Source organism: Stylophora pistillata, chromosome 7 (assembly GCF_964205215.1).
Source record: "Stylophora pistillata chromosome 7, jaStyPist1.2, whole genome shotgun sequence".
NCBI classification, from domain to species: domain Eukaryota; kingdom Metazoa; phylum Cnidaria; class Anthozoa; order Scleractinia; family Pocilloporidae; genus Stylophora; species Stylophora pistillata.
This window is the reverse complement of record NC_142525.1, coordinates 3,330,085-3,350,626: the sequence shown is the minus strand read 5'-3', so window position 1 is coordinate 3,350,626 and position 20,542 is coordinate 3,330,085. Positions and strand designations below refer to the sequence as shown.

Below are 20,542 nucleotides of genomic sequence, written 5' to 3'. Positions count from 1 at the left end.
GGTTAATAAGATTCTTGGTCTGGTGAAAAGAACATGTAGAGATTTGAAAGATATCACTACATTGAAAACATTATACCGCAGTCTTGTCAGACCCCTGCTCGAGTATTCATGTGAAACCTGGAATCCTCATACAGAACGCAATATCAATAAAATAGAGGCAATTCAGAGGGAAACTAAGTTTATTCTTAAATCTGATGAGGATTATGATGTTAGATTAAAGAAATTAAAATCACATAGTTTATTTCATAGAAGATACATCAGGGATGTTGTTTTTTTATTCAATTTAATGAATGGGCATTATGATATGGATATTTCTGATAAGTTGCTTTTCTGTAAAGATCGTAGTGTAGATTATAACTTAAGGAAGAATGATTCTCTTGACCTAGTCAGCATGTACAGTAGAACAAATATTTTTAAATATAGCTTTTTTATCCGTGTTGTGAATGAATGGAACAGTCTTCCAAATAATATAAAGGATTCTGCTAGTATTTCTAGCCTTAAACATAAAGTTACTTCATTCCTTGGTAATACTTAGAATTTTTAGATTTGATTCAATGTAATACTTAGATATCAAACTCTATACTATGATAACTGTTTTTTAATATTATATCTTACTTGAGAGCATCCCTCGTATGGTGTCTAGGACGCTTTTGGATGCTGCCTCTCCATCATCATTATTTATTTATTCTGTTTATGTTTATGTCTATGTATTTATTTATGCATCTATTTAGTAATTTAATTAAATCTAGATTTGGAGAAACTGTAATAAATAAAATAAATAAATAAATAAATAAATAAAAGAACATTACATGGCCGCTTTGGGATACCAATTTTATCTTCGAGTGGTGAAAATATCTCTCACCCGTTCGCTTCGCTCACTCGTAAGAGATACTTACAGCACCCGAAGATAAAATTCGTGTCCCCAAGTGGCTATGTTATATCCTCTATATATTTCATATGTATCCCAAAATACTAATGACAAGAGTGCACTGACAACCTACGAAATGACTAACTGACTGATTGGCTGGCTGACTGACTGAGCGACAGCTCGACCATCCGACTGACTGCCTGACTGACAGCCCGTTCAACCTACTGATTGAAAGCCCGAACAACTGCCTGAATGCCTGATTGACAGCACAAACAACTTACTAACTGACTGATTGTCAAACTAACAATCCGACCAACTGACTGACTGACTGACAGCTCGACCAATTAAATAACTGGCTGCTAGGCAGGCTGACGGACAGATCCGCAACCAATCGAGGGGCAAACTAATCATCATTTAACTTTGGAATAAATATATCCAAAAGCTTGCAGATCGGAGTTTGAAGGCAATGGCTTCTCAAATCTTACCGCTCTCAAAATAGTTGAGCTACACGAAAAACTTTTCGTCTACAAATGTCTTTTGTCAAATTTTTCATTGCCTTTCTTATGTTTCCGATACCCTACCGACCAAAGTTCTTCTTGGAACTGGCGCCTGACCTTAAAAACGTCAACGATAAATCTTGAGTGCTTGCTGCCATTCCGTTTTCTTACTGGACCAAGATGTATCCCATCGCTTTGATATGTGTATCTCCGTAATCCGGAAAAGCTTCATTTCCACATGAATTGTCGCTTACGTCCATCGACGACTCCGCTCCAAAGACAATCCTGGAATCACAAGAGATACAGTTATCTTCATTGTTACCAAGGATACCAATCCTCACCTTTGGCCACTTTGTCTCGTTACTTTCGGTCACAACGTTAAACCCTTCTTTGTTGCAATTGCCAAAGGACTGTGACAAAGAACACAGACAGACAAGTGATAAATGGACAGATAGCCTGACCGACTGACAAACCTACTGGCTGGCTGACCACAAACAGATTGGCCCACAGGTTTACTCAGTGATCAGTCGCCTAGAGATATATTTTCGCACCTGTGTGCCATTCATTTTCATAACCAGCGTCCATCCGCCTCCACCGCATGCGTCAAGGTTAGTCATGTGACAGTACACGGAAACCTTCGCAGATTCTACCCTCAGTAAGTGAACTTTGTTTTAAAGTGGACCTGATTTTAAATAAACAAGCATACAAACAAAACAAACAAGCAATGAGACAAACAAGCAAATAAACCCAAACGAGAAAAAAGATAAAAATTAATCGGATCTGAATTGCAGCTAAAATTTTAAGCCACAGTCTTACCTTGTGATATATATATATATATATATATATATATATATATATATATATATAGCACACTTCGCTACTCATTGGATCGTAATGAAAGAGAACTTAGTTTCTTAAACATATTTTTCTGGGCCTAAGTTTTTTTACCATCTTGTTTAGAGCTATGAAGATCTTTACCCTTACCTTTACCTTTAGTGAATAGCTACATTCCCGTTTTATGAATACGCTATTAATTAGAGACTGAGGTAGACTTTACTTGCTCTACAAAAAAGGTTAACCATCTGAAATTTGTATTCTAAATTGATCGTATCCCATCCTGAAACGTCGAGAGCTACATTAGATTCCGTATCTTTGGATAAGTTGTAGACAATTTTTGCTGCTCTACAGTGAAGTTTCTCAATTGAGTACAGAAGATCCGAATTTGTACACGAACCCCATAATATAATACCATACTTTACAGAAGGTAATATTACACTTAAATAAAACTTTAAAAGGACATTTTTGGGCAAGAATTGAGCGCTTCAATAAGTCTATTTTGTTCGCAAAGTTTTTCTTTAGTTCTAGCATATGCGGTATCCAGGTAAGCTTGTCATCTACAATCATTCCAAGAAGACGCGATTTTTTGACATAGCCTAAAACAGATTTACCCAAAAATATTGGAGGTAGCGGTCCTACAATGGTTGGTGTACTAATTAACATGAGTTCGCTCTTAGCCGGGTGAGGTGTTAAGCGATTCTCTAGGCACCACCTGTAGACCTCTTGCAAAGCACAGTTCAAGGAAGCAATCGCTGCGTCTGCAGACTCTCCGATGCTGAAAATTGACGTATCGTCCGCGTACATGAACAGGGATCCCGTGGTAATGGCGGCGGGCAGATCATTAGTGATCGATTCGGCTCCTATTCTCAAGTTAGGTAGGCCTTATGGTGAAACAAAGCACAGCATACTTCGTTTGGCTGAATATCGATTTATTTTGGAGAAAATCGATAATAACTGAAGTTCGACCAAATGCCGCTTTTGAAGCTCAAAATTTCAGATGAATCTCGGAGCGTCGCGCCACGAATCGAAAACACTTGGACCGATAAAAACTACTAAAACTTGAAAAACAACATCAATATATAGTTTGACAGCAATTTGAGCAACTCTTGGTATGTTACTAAAACGAGAAACGAGGAACGAGGAACGAGGAACGAGTAACGGGGAACGGAGAACGAGAAACGGAGAACGGGGAACGGGGAACGGGGAACGGGGAACGAGGAACGGGGAACGGGGAACGGGGAACGGGGAACGGAAAACGACTAACGGGGAACGGGGAACGGGGAACGGGGGACGGCGAACGGCGAACGGCGAACGGCGAACGGCGAACGGCGAACGGCGAACGGCGAACGGCGAACGGCGAACGGCGAACGGCGAACGGCGAACGGCGAACGGCGAACGGCGAACGGGGAACGGGGAACGGGGAACGGAGAACGGGGAACGGGGAACGGAGAACGGGGAACGGGGAACGGGGAACGGGGAACGGGGAACGGAGAACGGGGAACGGCGAACGGGGAACGGGGAACGGGGAACGGCGAACGGGGAACGGCGAACGGATCCCTAATTTTAAGTTTTTGCTTCGATTCTTCAAGTGAGGAAATCAAAGTGCTTGTAATCACCCACCGGTTTTGCATCTCTCACCAGTCCAAGGCAGTTTGCACAAGCAGGAAAAAGTTTGGCTTTTTTTGCTGGGAAAACATGATCCTCCGTTAAGGCAGCTAGCGAACAAACATCCCTGAAAAAATAAAAATTGCAAAATAAAAATGCCGAGAATATTATTTTGCTTGTCAGTTAGAGACTTAAACTGGAAAGAGAAGTTTCTTTGTTAAAGAAGTTGAAAGTCAAGATACAAACCATAAGGATTTAGACAGAAAATTACGGAAAAAAAGGAATTGAACGTATATTAGTTTAAAAGAGGTTAATATTTAATATACTGTCAACATTATAGATGAGGAGCGAAAGTGTTTCATTTCGAGTACTTCACATTTTTCGAAATAAAGTCTGTGAGTCCCTTGAAATTTTGAGCAATGCGATAAACGCAATCCGTTCCTACTAACTTGTTGAATCTTCCAGGAAATTTTCAGCTTTAATTTGTGTTTCTAGTTGCTCTTTCGAAATGTCGAATAACTTGTAGTATCCTGCTGTTTACCTTGAGGAAAATAGAAAATGTTACTCCTTCGTGATCATCAAAGTTGTTTTTCTCGTCTACAACGGAGATGTCGTGTTTGTTCAGTTCACAAACTCCTTCGTCCTCCTTCTTGGAGAAAAACTTGAAGTTTGTGGAAGAACACGACGCGGATCTCAAACATTCTTGACCGCACGATAGCATACTGGCAGAATTGAAACGTTTGAAAGCGTACCCTAAAAGCTGCTTATTCTCCATCGTTTTAATATACGATGAACGACGAACTAAGTTTCCTTCAGCAACAAAAACAAAAGTTGTGAGCAATGTCATGAAAAGGGCTTCTTTCAAATCCATTTTTGAACACAAATTCAGCCCACTTCAGTTCTAATTTAGCAACAGTTTGATCTAGTTTCCACGCACGTCAGTTCAGTTCGCTTTGAATTAATTCCCCTAAAAGTACAGATAAGGCCATGTCATTTGACAGGTTTGACAACAAAAATAGTTCCCAATCCTTAAACACATTGTCAACAATTACCAATATATTTTTATGCAAAATAGCCTCAGGTAAATTGTGTATGCAATCTCTATTTTTTATACTAAAATTGAAGAAATTAAACACATCCTAACTTGGGATATAAAATATAACTTGCTTCTTTGATACAGGTTTTCTGCTGTATCAATTCTACGTAAAAGTTGTCCTTAATTTTTTACTGTTATCCGCGCATCGCATAAATTATTCAGCTCGGCGGGTTCTTTTATAACATCAATATTTAACGAAACCTGCATTAAACTGCATTAGTTAAGAGGTGGGTGTATTGTTCAGAGTTTTGGAATATGTAACGTCATTCTTTTCGTACGTCGTTGCAGTATTCCACTCTTCCACAGTGACTATTCCATCGTTCATCATTTTTAAATGAATCCGGTAGGACTTTTTCATTAGCAATAAAGTTGTAAAAGACGAAACCTACATCTTTTTATTTGTACAAAACCATCACAACTGGATGCCAATAGAATTTCAATTTAAGACACGACTTACTATCCGTGATGTCCTAATTATAGAACATCTGTCATAAGCCGATATTCTCAAAGTTTATATCTAAAGCAAATAAACGCCTTAAAATCGCTTGTTTCGTGAAATTAACACTTCAATTTATTAATCGTTTTCCATGGTAAGTTATTATTCGATCACGTGTATTTTACTTCACGTGAAAATCCATTTATGAATTTGGATATTCTCAAAGTTAATATCTACAGCAAGTCTACGCCGCAAAGTCGCTTGTTTCGCGAAATTATAACTTTAATTCATATTTGGTTTTCCATGGTAAGTTACCATTTGATCACGTGTATTTTACTTCACGTGAATATCTATTTATAAATTTGGCTTTCGAATGAAGTAATGTTTTCTCTTGTGAATTTTGGGTCCACACGGAGAAGGAACTTAAAGTCAACGATTTTTTTTTTCAACATAAGCAATTCGCTGGACCTGTCATGGATTAAACTCTACTGAGATCACTTTTAGGTATTCGGGATTAATGACATTCGGACTAAATAAGTACAAGCAAGCGAAATCCAAAGAGGACTGAGTTCCACAACAGCGACTGCTTCCTTACCCCTCCCCACAGAGTGGCCTTGCCTAGGCAAAACATTATGGCGGAAAATTTAGTCGACGATTTTAAAGTTCTTCACATAAACGCTCTGGAAGACAACGATTATTCTCAGTGGATGGAAAATTTACCAAATGAAAAACAACTGTTTCCATTGAAAGATTTAGTGATCCCAGGGTCCCACGATTCGGGCACATTTTTTCTCGATCAAAATATGGAGATTGGTCCAGACGAATCATCTGCCATTCAAACGCTCGGCCATTATTTGTTCTGCAGTGTCTGGGGGTTTTTGAAACACTGTTGACGCTTGAACAGGCAAAGCGTGGTACTGTGAAAACATCAGAGAGTATTCCTTGCTAAAATAAGCTCAATTTCCGTGTCACATCCACTAATCTTCAACAGTTTTTTATGTGGCATGTAATATTCTTGTTACAAGATACGAAGGGGAGTCCCTGACAAGATTGATTTACCGATCTTGGATCAGGTCCACATTCTCCCGACCATCGATGAAGTCATGCTTGAGAAAGGTTTATTGTTTAATGACGCAATGTTATGAGACAATTTTCTGAAAAGTTCTCAAGGAAAATTGAAATTGACAGCTTCAGAATTCACACTTCACAGTGTCACGCAAGCAGACGAAAAGAACTGTCTCTGGAGTAAGATACGTACGATTACGTTCAGATAAACCTTGCAGACATAACTAAATGAATAAAACTTGGACATATCCTGCTTTTTAAAATATTGATAAGGTTTAAATCAGCGAACTTCCTCATGCCAGTGATACTGATCTCTGGACAAGCGTAAGTAAGTAAGTATATCTATTCACGTGTAACACACAAGAGCTTACGACGAAGCTCGTAAGAACGTGCACGTGTTAAATACTAAAAAATATGCTATAACATGTAATAAAAAGTACGAAAACCGTAATCTTTACAATTTATGATTTATGGCCCATCCCTTCCAACCCGAAAATGTGCAGTAAGAAATCCCAAACTACTATAACTACTATGATGTATAACTCATCATTAATTAACCGTCCCTTCTAGCCCGATCTATATATAAAATATGTAATACTGAAGAAATCCCCAACTACTATAACTATTATAATGTTCAATTAAATATCGGGTAGCTTTGTCATTAAACCACAGGGATCCCAGACAAGCGACGAGTCTGGTTGTTTATTCGAAATATAAAGGAATGTATGGGAGAATATTGAAGAGTCTTACTACCGTAAACTTATATCATGAAATGTCTGGGTTAAAACTCAGAATAAATGTAAACCTACCTCATATGCTATTATAACCGTAACGGTGGCCAATTTACCATTTCAACTTTGTTGATATATCAAATTATCATCGTAACTTAGCTTGTCATGTTTTAACTTCAAATGTACTTTTCGACATGTGATCAATTGTTTCTTGATGGTCAAGTTAGTTGAAACTTAAAGTGCTACTACGATCAAATTTGGGGTTTCGTTTTTTATTACATAGTTCGAAAATATATGTGAAAGTGACTTACCGTGCCAAGTTTGGAGTCGAAATATGATCTGGAAGTGTGTTTATTTGCACTACAATTTTCGTAAATGTCCTACCGCCATCATGACTCGATTCAGAAAATGACCGGGAGTAGTATTTGAAGGAGTTGGGGCGAGATGTGACGTAGAAACATCAATACGGCAAAACAAGGTACACAAACGCGGCTAATTTCGCATTCAGGACGAGATATTCTTGGAAGTTTTTGGAGGTTCTTTCTTCGCTTTTTTGACTAAAGCGAAAGTATGCCTGGTAGACGTTGTGTTTTTCAGGACTGTGGAAATATAAAGAACGAGGAATTGGGGATTTCTAATCATAATTCTCCTGCTTCGGGCAGCGTTAGACTAAAGTGGAAAAGGTTCGTGTCTATTCATTGGAAGGACTTCAAGCCAGTGGGAAAATTTGCTGTGTGCTCCGAGCATTTCACAAGGGATTGTTTTACGCTTGCTTTTCCGATGAAAGGCATGAAAAGAAAGTTGAAGAAGGGGACGTTTCCAACTATTTGGAAAAGATCCTTTGAAACAATATCAAAGCGGAGTCGACGATCGGTGAGTGAAATTACAATGTATTTGCGCTGTGCTTATCACCATAATATTTATTTCCTCACTTACCTGTGACATGATTTTTTTCTGGCATCGTTGTTCAATATTCGTGTAAGGAATGCTCCGACTATTTAGACTTCCCCATGATGGCTGCATGTGTTTTCATACTTTTCCGCTTTCTTCTCATAGTTACAGTAAAACGGGCGTTGGCGAAAAATTGGGTATTTGCGCTGAGTGAACGTGAAGTCAATTCCCCAATTCCCAGACCTTTCCACTCAAGCGTAAAATTTAGAAAAAGTGAAGCTACATAGAAATCCGGCTCTCTATTTTTTGAGATATTACCTTGCTGTTACTTTGAGATTTGACAGTACTTCAAAGTTCCCTCCAAGAAATCAGCAAATTTTGAGTTACACGCGAGTCTTTTAAAACGACCAAAAATGGACTTAGTCTGATTTCTACATTCTATAAGTTCGGTTACTGTTTGCGGGTTTTTTTTTTTTTTTTTTGTCTGTATTTCAATTCTATTCTCACTGCCTGCAAATGATGCATACATTTTAAGGCAAAGATGTGGTTACACCTTGCTTCCATTTCTAGTTTTGAAAACATCGACATAAAGCTCACAAGGCTGACAGAGCAGTTCGAGCACGAACACCTGCAAAATAATGTGAAAAATTTTTCAAACGAAAGAAAAATACGTCTGTATAAAACCATTACTTGTCTGACCGCTTTAATAAAATTACCGTATAAAATCAGGACCACAGTTAATCACATAGCAACGATTTTACGACGGGTATTTGAAATTGGAAAATAAAAATATAAATCTACATTCCATGATAATACCATACCATTCATTCGCCGGCACCTCTCCCGAATATCTTCGCTGAAACTGTTGCTCCTCTTCTTCTTCGCGGTGAACTCTTTCGTTGTAGACCGCGGCTACTTCCTCGGTGGCAAGAGGTTCGTAACTGTCGTCGTACGGCGCAAATTCAGAAAAATCCCCAATCACTTCGTCAACTATAAAACTTTCTTGATCACTTTCAGATGTGCAGGAAGAGAAATCCGACGGAGATGACATCTTAAACGTCTTATAAACGGCTCTCAACACACAAGCTTTTCCCAAATGCGAATATTTTGGTTGATGTTTCTACGTAGCAGTGGATAAATCACGTGGTCAAACGCAAGACCGGTTTAAGAGATCTCGCGGGCTATTGTTTTGCGAACTTTGTAATGACGGACGGTATCTACGCACTTTTCAGTGGGAAATTTCCAGCCGCCGTACGCAAGTATCGATCCAGTTTTTCGCTATTTGCATAATTTTGAACATATAGAAAAGATTTATGTTGAAAAAACCCGGAAACAAAACCAAAAATTTTCGTCGTAGTAGCACTTTAAATTTGGCGGTTGTATCAAATCTCGAAAATAAGCAAACTTCAAACAAGGGTTACTGCAAAACCAAAAACTATCCCAAAAAATTGAAAGTATATCTGAGAACGTCTATCCTTAAACTGTATCTGCAATATAGTTATTGGATTCTTCTTCGCGTACCGACAAGCGGTTTTGGCAGCTGTTTTAGGGTACCATCATGAGCTATTGAAAAACAGCCGCAAGGTGTCATCGAGAAAAAATTCATAAAATATTTATAACGAGAACATATCTGCTTTCATGACATCAATGAATTTTTCAAGGCCCTAACTATTATGTTATTGCAAAGGAAAATTCACAGATCATTTTCGACTTACGCTGGCAAGCCATGAATATGACAGAATTTCGATATTTCGAATATCGAAATTTGGCTCGATCCGTACTCGACCGTTTTTATTTAATTACTCTAAAAAAAAAAAAGATAAGAAAAAAACTAACCCCGTTTTGGTTACTTTGGTACAAGGGTCTATCAATATAGAAAGTATGAGCGAAATCGATTTTTTGGCTGTGTCCGCGATTTTGATGATCATATCGGATTTTTACTGACAGTGCCTCAGTTAATAGCTGAGCTTTCCTTGCAAGAGCCAGTTGAAGCTGAATGAATGAATGAATACCTTTATTTAAGTGTCAGACTAAAATAGCAGTACATAACCACTAAATGGGGACACTACAAAATAAATTAAAAATGACTAAATCCATATATTAATTAAAGTTAAAATGCTAATTGAGCTAAAAATACTAAGATTGGTTAACATGCTAAAATATTTACAATATGTACAAGATAAAATTTACATTAAAAACTTTTTTACATTAAGTACTGCATAAAATACAGTTGGTACAGTAATTATCGGTCAGTAAAGTATTTAGATCAATCTTACGGATATTTATCTTGAAAGATGATAATGTTGGCAGATCTCTAATGTTCTTAGGTACAATATTCCATAACTTAGGTCCAGTATATCTGATAGAGTGCTTACCATATGTTGCTGTATTAAATCTAGGAATAACAAATTCTTTGCTACGTAGGGCATATTTCGTATCAGACCTCCGAAATAGGTCAGCAATATACTTAGGACATATATTATTCTTGACCTTGTACATGAGAGTAGCCATGTCCTGTAACCTTCTGTTATGTAAAGTACATAGATTAGCCATACCCAATAGTGTGTTATAACTTGACGTTTTGTCGCAATAGATGGCTCTAAGTGCCCTTTCCTGTATGCGTTCGAGTTTTCTGCTGTCACTAGCACGACAGAAGTGCCAAACAAGATGAGAGTAAGTTAAATAAGGAAGAATGGCAGCTTTAAACAATTGCAACTTGGTGCTAGTAGGTATTAAGTTTCTGAGTCTCATTAAGACTCCTACACGTTGGCTGCTTTTCTTACAGATTGTAGTAATATGTTCAGCAAATCGGAGATCATTGTCTATTGATACTCCAAGCAATTTCAGGCAGGCAGTTGATTTAACTTCTACGTCTCCAATAACAATTCTCATACTATGAGAAGCTTGAATGTTGCAGCTGGTTTCTTTGTTACCATCATTTTTATCATTGTCATGATTATTACTATAATTATCGTTATTATTATTATTATTGACGGGAAAGACAGCTACTATGGGATACTTACTCAAACTTGCATGTGTTGTTACTAAGTGCGACAGCTTATTTTAGAACAAAGTGACTTGTTTTGTCATCACAGAGTGAGTCAGCATTTTCGTTACAAAGTACTATCAAAGTTCCACAGGTATTACAAAATGCTTCAGGTGTTATAATAAAGTGCTACCGGTGTAATTACAAAATTCGACAGGCATTAAAAAGCGCTGCAGGTGTGATGACATGGTGCGACATGTTTTATTCTAATTGCGAAGCACAGGAAGTGTTATTACAGGCTGAATTTATCATTACATAGTGCAACAGAACAAGATATGGCTTCGAAGGTGACGGTCGTATTGTTATTCCTTTTGGGTAATGCACATTTTTCCCCCGAAAGCAACCCTCAAAATTTCGGCTTTTTTGAAACCCTAGAAAATAAGAGGTTGAAAGGATATCTTGCTAAACGGTTTGATTCACCAAGTTTGTTATCGTGCGGTCAGCAATGTCTAAGAAACACCTGGTGCACTTCCACCAACTTCAAGTTTTCCTCCAAGGGGAAAGACGATGGAACTTGTGAACTGAACAAGCACGACATGTCCATTGTTAACGAAAACAACAATTTCTCCGACGACGAAGGAACGACTTTCTCGCTGTTACTTAAGGTCAGAATCAACATTATATGTTCTCTGATTATCATTTGGAGCGGTCATCATTTACCATCGAGGGGGGGAGGGGTGAAAGGACTTTTGTGTCACGAAAAATGATCCCCTTAAGCTCTGTAATATTCTTTAGACTCCCCCTTCCCCCCTCCCCCTGATAATAAGCAGTTATTGACAGTCAGTTTAAACTACAGCCCCCCCCCCGCCCTTTAAACTCTGTTGGTGACGACTAAATAGGAGGGAAAATGAGTAGAAAGTTACAACGAGACAGAAACTTACCAAACGCTGAGGGAAATCTAGGAAACACAACACACTTACACGGAAAGGGTTTAAACAGAACCCAGAAAAACATGGCACTTTGGGGACGGCGTATTTACTAAAAGTGCGAAAATAATAGTCAATAAATGAATGAGTGAAAACGAGAAAAGAATACACGTAAATTAATAAGTGTCAGAAGCATACGAAATGCGAAAGAAAATCGAGAAATTGGCCTCAACCCACGTGTATCCTCCCAAAATCCCCCCCCCCTCCTTGTTGTAAGTTGAAACCAGCTATTAACGATGCATTGATGGTACATTACTTTGTCATATTTTTAAAATGCACGCATGTTGTTCGTAATTTGATGGGAAAGCTGGACGGTTCTCTATCATAAGGACGCCTCTAGATAAGCATGCATCAATTGTCATATTTCTTTGTCCTTTTTCACATTTAGTCTATTCGCGAGTCTTGAGGTCTCCGGGTGAGAGGGTAACAAAATAGAGCCGTAAAGATGTTCGTACTTGGATCAAACGTTTATTGGTTCAAAATTCTTTATTCAATCATCCACACATTTCTCAATATGTACTAATCTAGTTGATAGGGTGTTTTAATTTTCACTTACTGCTATCGACAGGTCTGTCAAAAAGGATGGGTTCTCCATTCTCGATCATGTTACCTTGTCCTCGACACCCCAACGCAGAATTGGACTGAAGCCCGCAGGATTTGCAAGAGCCACGGGGGAGATCTGCCAATAATCAAATCTGCCGATGAGAACAAATTTATACGCAATACAGTGCAAAGCTCGAGTGTATGGATTGGACTTAAGAGAAAACCGGACAATGAGTTTTACTGGATTGATGATACTCCTTTGACAAGTCGATTTTCTTTATGGGCAGAGGGAGAACCAAACAATTATGAAAACCAGAATGAGGATTGTGTGCAGATGTATGCTGGAGAGCATTCACAAGTTGGAAAATGGAATGACGTCCCCTGCAACTTTATTAGTCATCTTACGGCCCCTTCAATTATTTGCAAGAGCGGCCTATTTTGATTCAACTCATCAACAAATCCCATCTTAGCGTTGCGTAGATCTGTTGTAACTTTTGTTAAAAGTGTCGACATGAAGTGATTAAGAACGCTTTAAGATGCGCTTTCATCTGAGTAGTTGTTAAATGGACTGGACCCTAGTTGGCCCATGCTCTGTGAGAAGATGTTGTCCTTACTTGGATCATGATGATGCAAATTCTAAATGTAAAGTTTAACTCGTAGATAAAGACTGATAGTTTCTAAAGAAACTGTTTGGCGCTGCGTCGGTGAGGGTAACGAAATAATTTGAATATATCAACAAAAGTTGAAATGGTAAATTGGCCACTGTTACGGTTACAAAAGCTAACGTTTCGAGCGTTAGCCCTTCGTCGGAGCCTTCGTTAGCCCTTCGTCGTCCGACATCGACCGACGAAGGGCTAACGTTCGAAACGTCAGCTTTTATAACCGTAACGGTGGCCAATTTACCATTTCAACTTTGTTGAAATATTCAAATTATTTCGTTACCCCCACCGACGCAGCAACAAACAGTTTCTTTAGAAACTATCAGCCTTTATTCATTTGTATTTTGATTGCTGCGACCACTAACTTTTGTTTTAACTTGTAGGTTTGTTTTCTATTATTGATGATTTGGTATGTAGATTTCCAAACACCGCTGTAACTTCTAATTGTTACTGCGAAGTTAAAAAATTGGCAGTCTGTGAGCGCATGTATCTACGTGATTATTTATAGTTGATTTACTTGTGTTGGCTAATTTTAATCAAAGACTAGTTTCTTATATAGGGGGAGCAGATATTATTAAATGGATGATCCAATTTTAACCAGAAGCAATTAATCGTGTAAATATATTATGTCACGGCACATTGACACCTGAACCGCTCGTAGCCGCCTGGACCACGGGATTGGCTCGCGCGAAAACGCTTTTTCCCCTTACCTCCCCCACTAAGCAGAACTCTGTCCCCAAACCTCCACTTTTGTCAGGAGATCAACAAACCAATCAGAATCCGTCGTTTGCGCATATGTTTTAATAGCTTTAGGGAGTACTAGAGGGGTATTATTCCATGCGTTCACACTAAATGATCAAATTTAAAAACATATGGCGTCCGTGCGGCCGACCTCCAAAATTATCAAGTCGGAGTTTTCGTTCCTTTGCGATCGAGTTAGACCTTGTGGAGCTCAGAATATAAAGTAGGAATGCTACAGAATAAAGGCTGATAGTTTCTAAAGAAACTGTTTGGGGCTGCGTCGGTGGGGGTAACGAAATAATTTGGATATATCAACAAAGTTGAAATGGTAAATTGGCCACCGTAACGATTACAAAAGCTGACGTTTCGAGCGTTAGCCCTTCGTCGGAGCGAATAGAGAAATTGTGGGTTGTGTTTGCTTTTAAAGGCAGAAAAGGGAGCTACGTTATTGGTGGGAACATGGCAACGAGAAAAACACGAATAAATTAGTGAAATGAAAAGCGTTCGTTGCTCCCTGTGGGATTTAGACTGCCGGTTTGAAAGATGAGCTTTTGTTCAAGAGTTTTACGGCTTTCCGTGCTACCTAAATGTAAGGCAAGACCGCAGATTGCCATATGTTGCTTAGAATGATTAGATAAATTAATTAGGCCTGATTTTTTTTAAGGTCTGATTTTCGCTATTGCATAAATAGCGCTCTCTACTGCGAGGATCGTGCATCATACGTATCTATAACCGCAGTTCAAAATATATGAACTTCATATATTCATCGTATCTGATTTATCATCACGGGTTTATTACGAATCAACTTAATGGCCTGCTCTCAGTTGGCTTGTTAGCTCAATTGGTAGAGCGCTGCACTAGTATCGCAGAGGTCAGTGGTTCGAATCCCGTAGAGACCTGATCTTTTAAAGGCCTGATTTTCGCTATTGCATAAATAGCGCTCTCTAATATACTGCGAGGATCGTGCATCATACGTATCTATAACCGCAGTTCAAAATATACGAACTTCATATTTTCATCGTATCTGATGTAAATTAAAATGTCTAGCGACTGGTTTCGATGTGTCCCTGCCATTCCTTTCCACGTCACGAAGGTGTTCTCGGATTCTGTCACCTAGTCTTCTGCCTGTTTCGCCGATGTATATCGGTTTACGTAGCGTCATATAAGGAACCGTTCGACCAATCAGATTGCTAGAAACTCTTTGCTCAGCTCTGAAAGTATACTAAATAGATATAACAACATAATAACGCATAATAGCATTCCAACGTAACAATTGGTTAGATATATATATATATATAAAGTATGACTTGATTCTCGTTGGACAGTGCTCAATGCATAGAAGTAGAGCGAAGTGTATATTGTGAGAGGAAAAAGACAAGTAAACTACAAGTTCATCCCTACAAGCCTGTTTCGTCGTCGCCCACTCATCAGGGGATTTAATGAGAATAAACTTTACCATTGCTTATATACAATATAATTTGCATGATCTAACTAGTCTAATTTATGCAGCGCGAAATTGACAGTTTAGTTGTTGCGTAGGATGGCTTTGCTCCTGTGGCGGCAAGAAGACACGAGTTCATTACGTTTGTTTAGTGTTGATAGTTCGGGCCGGCAGATGATTAAGAATTTTTCTTTGAGGCAGAGGTTACATCTTTTACTTGAACTGTTGTACGGTGAGTGCGATGAGAGAATGCGCCAGGAAATAAAGTGATCGATGTTGTTGTCTTTGAGGATCCAGATGTGCTTGCTGAGTTCTGTAGAGTTTCTGTGTTTAGCGTGGCGGAATGATGCGGTGTGGTTTCTGTATCTTGTTTTGAAGTCATTCTCTGTGAGTCCGATGTACGTTTCTGTCGTGTTGTTGTCTTTGCGTGTAACGGAGGCTTGGTAGATTACTGATGGTTGCAGGCAGTTTCCGTCGAGCGGGCATGTGTTCTTTTGTCGGCAGTTCCACGTCTTGTTGTTATCAATGGTAGTGGCGGCGGCGGCGGTGTTATCAGACTGTATAGATGCTGTTAGGATGCGTTTGTTATGGTTGTCGATTATCTGTTCCGTGTTGTTCATGCAGCTGTAACTGATTTTGATGGAGTTTCGGTTAAAGATTTTTCTGAGCTTGTGATCTTTGGGAAAGTGCTTGTCTACTAGGGTGAGGAATTTGTGTCCGATGTTGGTGCTGGTGTTCTTGCTAAAAGGAGGGTTGTACCAGAGGATGTTATTGCGTTGTCGGTTTCTCCGTTTGCTTGTTTTGGCTGGTTCGTACTTTAGGGTGTAGTGGTATCCACTTTCGTCGAGTGCTTTCTGGTATGGGGGTGCGGCTTGGTCAAAGGATGCTTTGTCAGATGACAGGGAGGACAGTCGTTTGTTGATGCCGGCGGGAATGTTTATGCAGTTAGTTATATATATATATATATATATATATATATATATATATATATATATATATTATGAGAGGAAAAAAGGACGTAACTACATTTCCCGACAAGCCAATTAATATTAGTAATTAATATTAGTAAATATTAAATTAGCAATATTATTAGTAATATTAAATTAGCAATATAATTAGTAATGTTAAATTAGCAATTAGCAATTAATATATATAATTAGCAATATATTAATTAGCAATTAGTGTAATATATAAGCGATGGTATCGCATTATTCTACCATTAAAATCCCTTGATGAGTGGGCAACCACTAAACAGGTCTGTAGGGATACAAGAACTAAAAACTAAGATGGTCACCGTAATGATTACAAAAGCTGACGTTTCGAGCGTTAGCCCTTCGTCGGAGCGTCACTCCGACGAAGGGCTAACGCTCGAAACGTCAGCTTTTGTAATCATTACGGTGGCCAATTTACCATTTCAACTTTGTTGATATATCCAAACTATTTCGTTACTCCCACCGACGCAGCCCCAAACAGTTTCTTTCGAAACTATCAGCCTTTATTCATTCCTAAAAACTAAGAGATACGAATACTAAATATGATAATATTTAGTATTCTTATTAACATATTTAGTATTCTTATCTCTTAGTTTTTAGGGTTTGTTTCTTGTATTTTGTCCATTCCTTTCTTTGTAATTGGATTTTTTGTTATCTTTTCATTAGCACCAGTTCATTAGTCGTTATCTGTAATTACGTAATCATTAGCACTTCGATCCTATTTAATGCTCTTTTTTCATTTCAAAAGTTGTGAATAACTGAAGGTCTCTGACCGAAACGTTTCTTAGTGAAATTTTTTATATTTTTTACGTCAGAAGTTGTCCATCCTCGCAATGTTTTAAACTTTCTATATATATATATATATATATATATATATATATATATTCTTGAACTTGATTTGAATGTATTTCGAAGAGCGCTCAACTCTTAGAGGAGCATTAATAATTATTACGAACTGGTTCAAGACTTCAGAGGTAGTTCATCGTTTTATTACGACAGCCCTGTTTCGTATGGTCGAAAATGACCACACTCATCAGGTAATTTCAACGATTGACCGTTAACTTACAATTACTGGCTATAAAAGCTGGAGTACGGTTGCTACTGGAGATATGAAAACAACGCTACTTATCCATATAAGTCATGTGACTGGTATGCATAATTTCGGAGATTGTTACTTGATTATGAAGTTTTTAAGGAGGTATCTGTTTCTATGGGAGCATGAACATGAGCTAGCAACGGTTTGACTCACCCAGTTTGTCATCGTGCGGTCAAGAATGTCTGAGAAACATCTGGTGTAGTTCCACCAACTTCAAGTTGTCCTCCATGAAGAAAAGCATTGAAAGAACTTGTGAACTGAACAAGCACGACATTTCCGTTGTGAACGAAAGAAGTAACTTTGCTGATCAGGAAGAAACGACTTTCACATTGCTTTCACAGGTAAGATTTATACTGCGCATGTTCTAAGAGACCTGTCATTATTTGTAGCCTGAAGGATGGGGTGAAGGATGGGGGGGGGACACATGGATTACAGGGGGAATAGAAGAGGGAAAAGTTGCCGCCAACAGAGTAGTAAGAGGGGGACTGGAAAATTGACTGGCAATGAACTGCCAATGAGTGGGGTCAAAAGAGAACTACAGAGCCCTCTGACGCTCTTAAAATTTCCTTCCCCCCCTCCCCCCGTGATAAATAATGACCGGTCCCTGAGAAGTGGAAGTCCACTTGTCACGTTGCATCGATAGCACGTGATAATTTGGTGGTCCAGTCATTTGTAAATATGTACTGATCTAGGTGTTTTTAGTATGTACAACATGGGTGAAAGGTGCTTATTGCGCTCGTGATTGGCTGATTAGGAAGTGATAAGCAAATAGCCCTGTTCTGATCGTGCTCGATAACTTTTGACCAACTTTTGGCGTTTGGAGCACCTGTTTGTGGTTCTAGCAACCTCGAGCAATATTTCCTTTTCTGAGCAATTTTTGGGCAAAATAATGATAGGTCAGAGCACATATATCAAACTCATGAAGGTCAACGACTTCACTTTATGCAATTTCTTTTAATGTTTATTAACCATTTGAACTCATAACCTGTTCCTTGACAACGCTTTGCAGGCCTATCGTTAGACTTTAGAATATCCTAAAAAATATGTCTCATAATTGTGAGCAATTCTTTAAAGCTAAGTTTCCCTTTAGTTTTCTCAACGATCTTAGCAATATTATTGTGAACAACGTAAAATCAAGCTTCTGATTGACGTTTATATAAAAACGTCAAGAAACTCAGGTGGCAAATTTGAGTATTTCGGTGGGCAAGCTTCTAGCAGTTTACAAGCGCAATCGAAACAGACTATGAGTAGGTACTATTCACCTCCGAACAGCCATAGAGACAAAATCGCGCGTCAACAATTTAATTTCTGATTATTTTGCGGTTTAATGATGGATATTTACCTCACCACTCTTAAACTCCACTTCGAAAAATCATATTCAATTAATCGGCTTAAGTATTTTTAACCTAACCATCTCATTTTCCACCGGCTGATAACAATAGGTTTGTCGGAGAAAATGGGTTCTCCATTCTCAATCGTGTTATCTGATTCTCAACACCCCAACGCAGAATTGGACCGAGGTCCGCAGGATTTGCCAGAGCCACGGGGGAGACCTTCCAAATAATCAGATCTGCTGATGAGAACAGTTTCATTCTCAACCTGATTCAAAATCAGTACAAGACATGGGCGTATGGATTTCTTTATGGGCCAATGGAAAACCGAACAGTCATAGCAAGAGGGAGAAATGTGCCAACATGTTTGCCGGAAAGTATCTCCCGTCTGAAAAGTGGAACGACGTTATCTGTAATTTTTCTCGAGAGAACCAACAGGATGCACCTTTTGTTCTTTGCCAGAAAGGTTTTTTGTGACTCTATAGACCCCATCTCGACGCTATGTAGACCTTTTCTAGCTTTTGTAGAAAGCGTCAGGTAAAGGTGAAGTCTGTTTACGAGCCTAGTGGCCCATTAGGCCGGTGCTTAACTCCAGTTTCTGTAGCATGAAGCGATTAGGAGTATTTCTACTCCCCCATGGATGGGATACCAGTCCATCGCAGGGTTACCCCCAGCATTTAATTGCCGGTACCCATTTATACACCTGGGTGAAGAGAGGCACTGTCAGAGTAAAGTGTCTTGCCTAAGAACACAACACAATGTCCCGGCCGGGGTTCGAACCCGGACCACTCGATCCGGAGTCGAGCGCACTAACCATGAGGCCACCGCGCCTCCACGTAGAAAGCGTCAACACGAGGCAAAAAGATATATACACGGTGTTCTAATCTACTAGTAAATGGACTGGGCGCTTGTTAATCTTTGTGAGATGGAGTTGTCGAAGTAAAAGTCCGCTGAAACTCGCACTTGAAACGTCGGTTTTGGAAAATCTCCACGGTAGTCAATCTACCTTATCAACTCTTAATAAAACTAAATTATGTTTTAATACCCCCCAGAAATTTACCCCTCCTGGACAAAAGTTGAATTTCATGTTTTTAAACCTGAGATCCCATGATAAGATCCAAAACACAAATCTGACATTTTTTAAGAGAAAAAAGACCTTGAAATTATTCGCCTTGAACGTAAGTCGCGCGGGTTTTCGACATTTTTCCGTCGGTGGCATCATGATCAGGTTGAATTTTATTGAATTTTCCACTATGGACAAAGAAAGGAAACAAATGCTCAGCTCTTTTTATTTTGTTTTTTTTTTTTCGTGATTTAAATCTCACAGCTATTAAAATAGAAATAAATTTTATCTGCACATGGTCAAGATCTGGCTACAAATCTTTTTATAACATAACCAAAGTAAAGCGCGCACTCTGATTGGTCAATTTAGCGTCGCCCATTTGCCCATGGGTGTACGCTGCTGACGTGACAAATGCAGACTATTTTTCCGCGCGCGCTTGTTTTGTTCTGGTCACGTAAGATTTGCTAAATAAAAGGGAACTCTTTAGCTACAATGTGTTAATGTTATGTTATAAAACAAATGGTAAACACCACAGCGTACACTACTGAGTTATGGATGCACTTGGGAGGTTTGCTAAGCACTCAAGAAGCTAGAGTCGCTCTCGGCTATCGCCTCGAGCGACTCTTACGCTTCTTTCGTGCTTAGCAACCTCCCGAGTACATCCATAACTCAATAGTG

At 38.9% G+C, this 20,542-nt stretch overlaps 2 protein-coding genes and 1 pseudogene across 2 annotated transcripts; 2 read left to right on the top strand and 1 right to left on the bottom strand.

The window, feature by feature from the left end:
- Positions 1–282: 282 nt before the first annotated feature.
- On the bottom strand, positions 283–4,852 carry LOC148726193 (uncharacterized). The gene is made up of 4 exons (XM_088729023.1): positions 4,349–4,852; positions 3,823–3,934; positions 1,917–2,047; positions 283–1,650 (listed from the first exon to the last, which is right to left on the bottom strand). The coding sequence occupies exons 1-3, from the start codon at positions 4,676–4,678 to the stop codon at positions 2,037–2,039; spliced, it is 453 nt and encodes a 150-aa protein (XP_088585149.1). The 5' UTR covers positions 4,679–4,852; the 3' UTR covers positions 283–1,650; positions 1,917–2,036.
- A 5,171-nt stretch (positions 4,853–10,023) lies between these two features.
- LOC148726192 (C-type lectin domain family 4 member D-like) lies at positions 10,024–14,108 on the top strand. The gene is made up of 2 exons (XM_088728988.1): positions 10,024–11,677; positions 12,567–14,108. The coding sequence occupies exons 1-2, from the start codon at positions 11,348–11,350 to the stop codon at positions 12,981–12,983; spliced, it is 747 nt and encodes a 248-aa protein (XP_088585114.1). The 5' UTR covers positions 10,024–11,347; the 3' UTR covers positions 12,984–14,108.
- A 2,560-nt stretch (positions 14,109–16,668) lies between these two features.
- Positions 16,669–19,653, top strand: LOC148726191 (snaclec coagulation factor X-activating enzyme light chain 1-like; annotated as a pseudogene).
- Positions 19,654–20,542: the final 889 nt, after the last annotated feature.

Coding starts and splice junctions, on each gene's coding strand:
- LOC148726193 (XM_088729023.1), bottom strand. CDS start 4,678: ATGGATTTGAAAGAAGCCCTTTTCATGACATTGCTCACAACTTTTGTT. Junction 3,935..4,348: donor CATTTTCTATTTTCCTCAAG/GTAAACAGCAGG, acceptor TTATTTTTTCAG/GGATGTTTGTTCGCTAGCTG.
- LOC148726192 (XM_088728988.1), top strand. CDS start 11,348: ATGGCTTCGAAGGTGACGGTCGTATTGTTATTCCTTTTGGGTAATGCA. Junction 11,678..12,566: donor CTTTCTCGCTGTTACTTAAG/GTCAGAATCAAC, acceptor TGCTATCGACAG/GTCTGTCAAAAAGGATGGGT.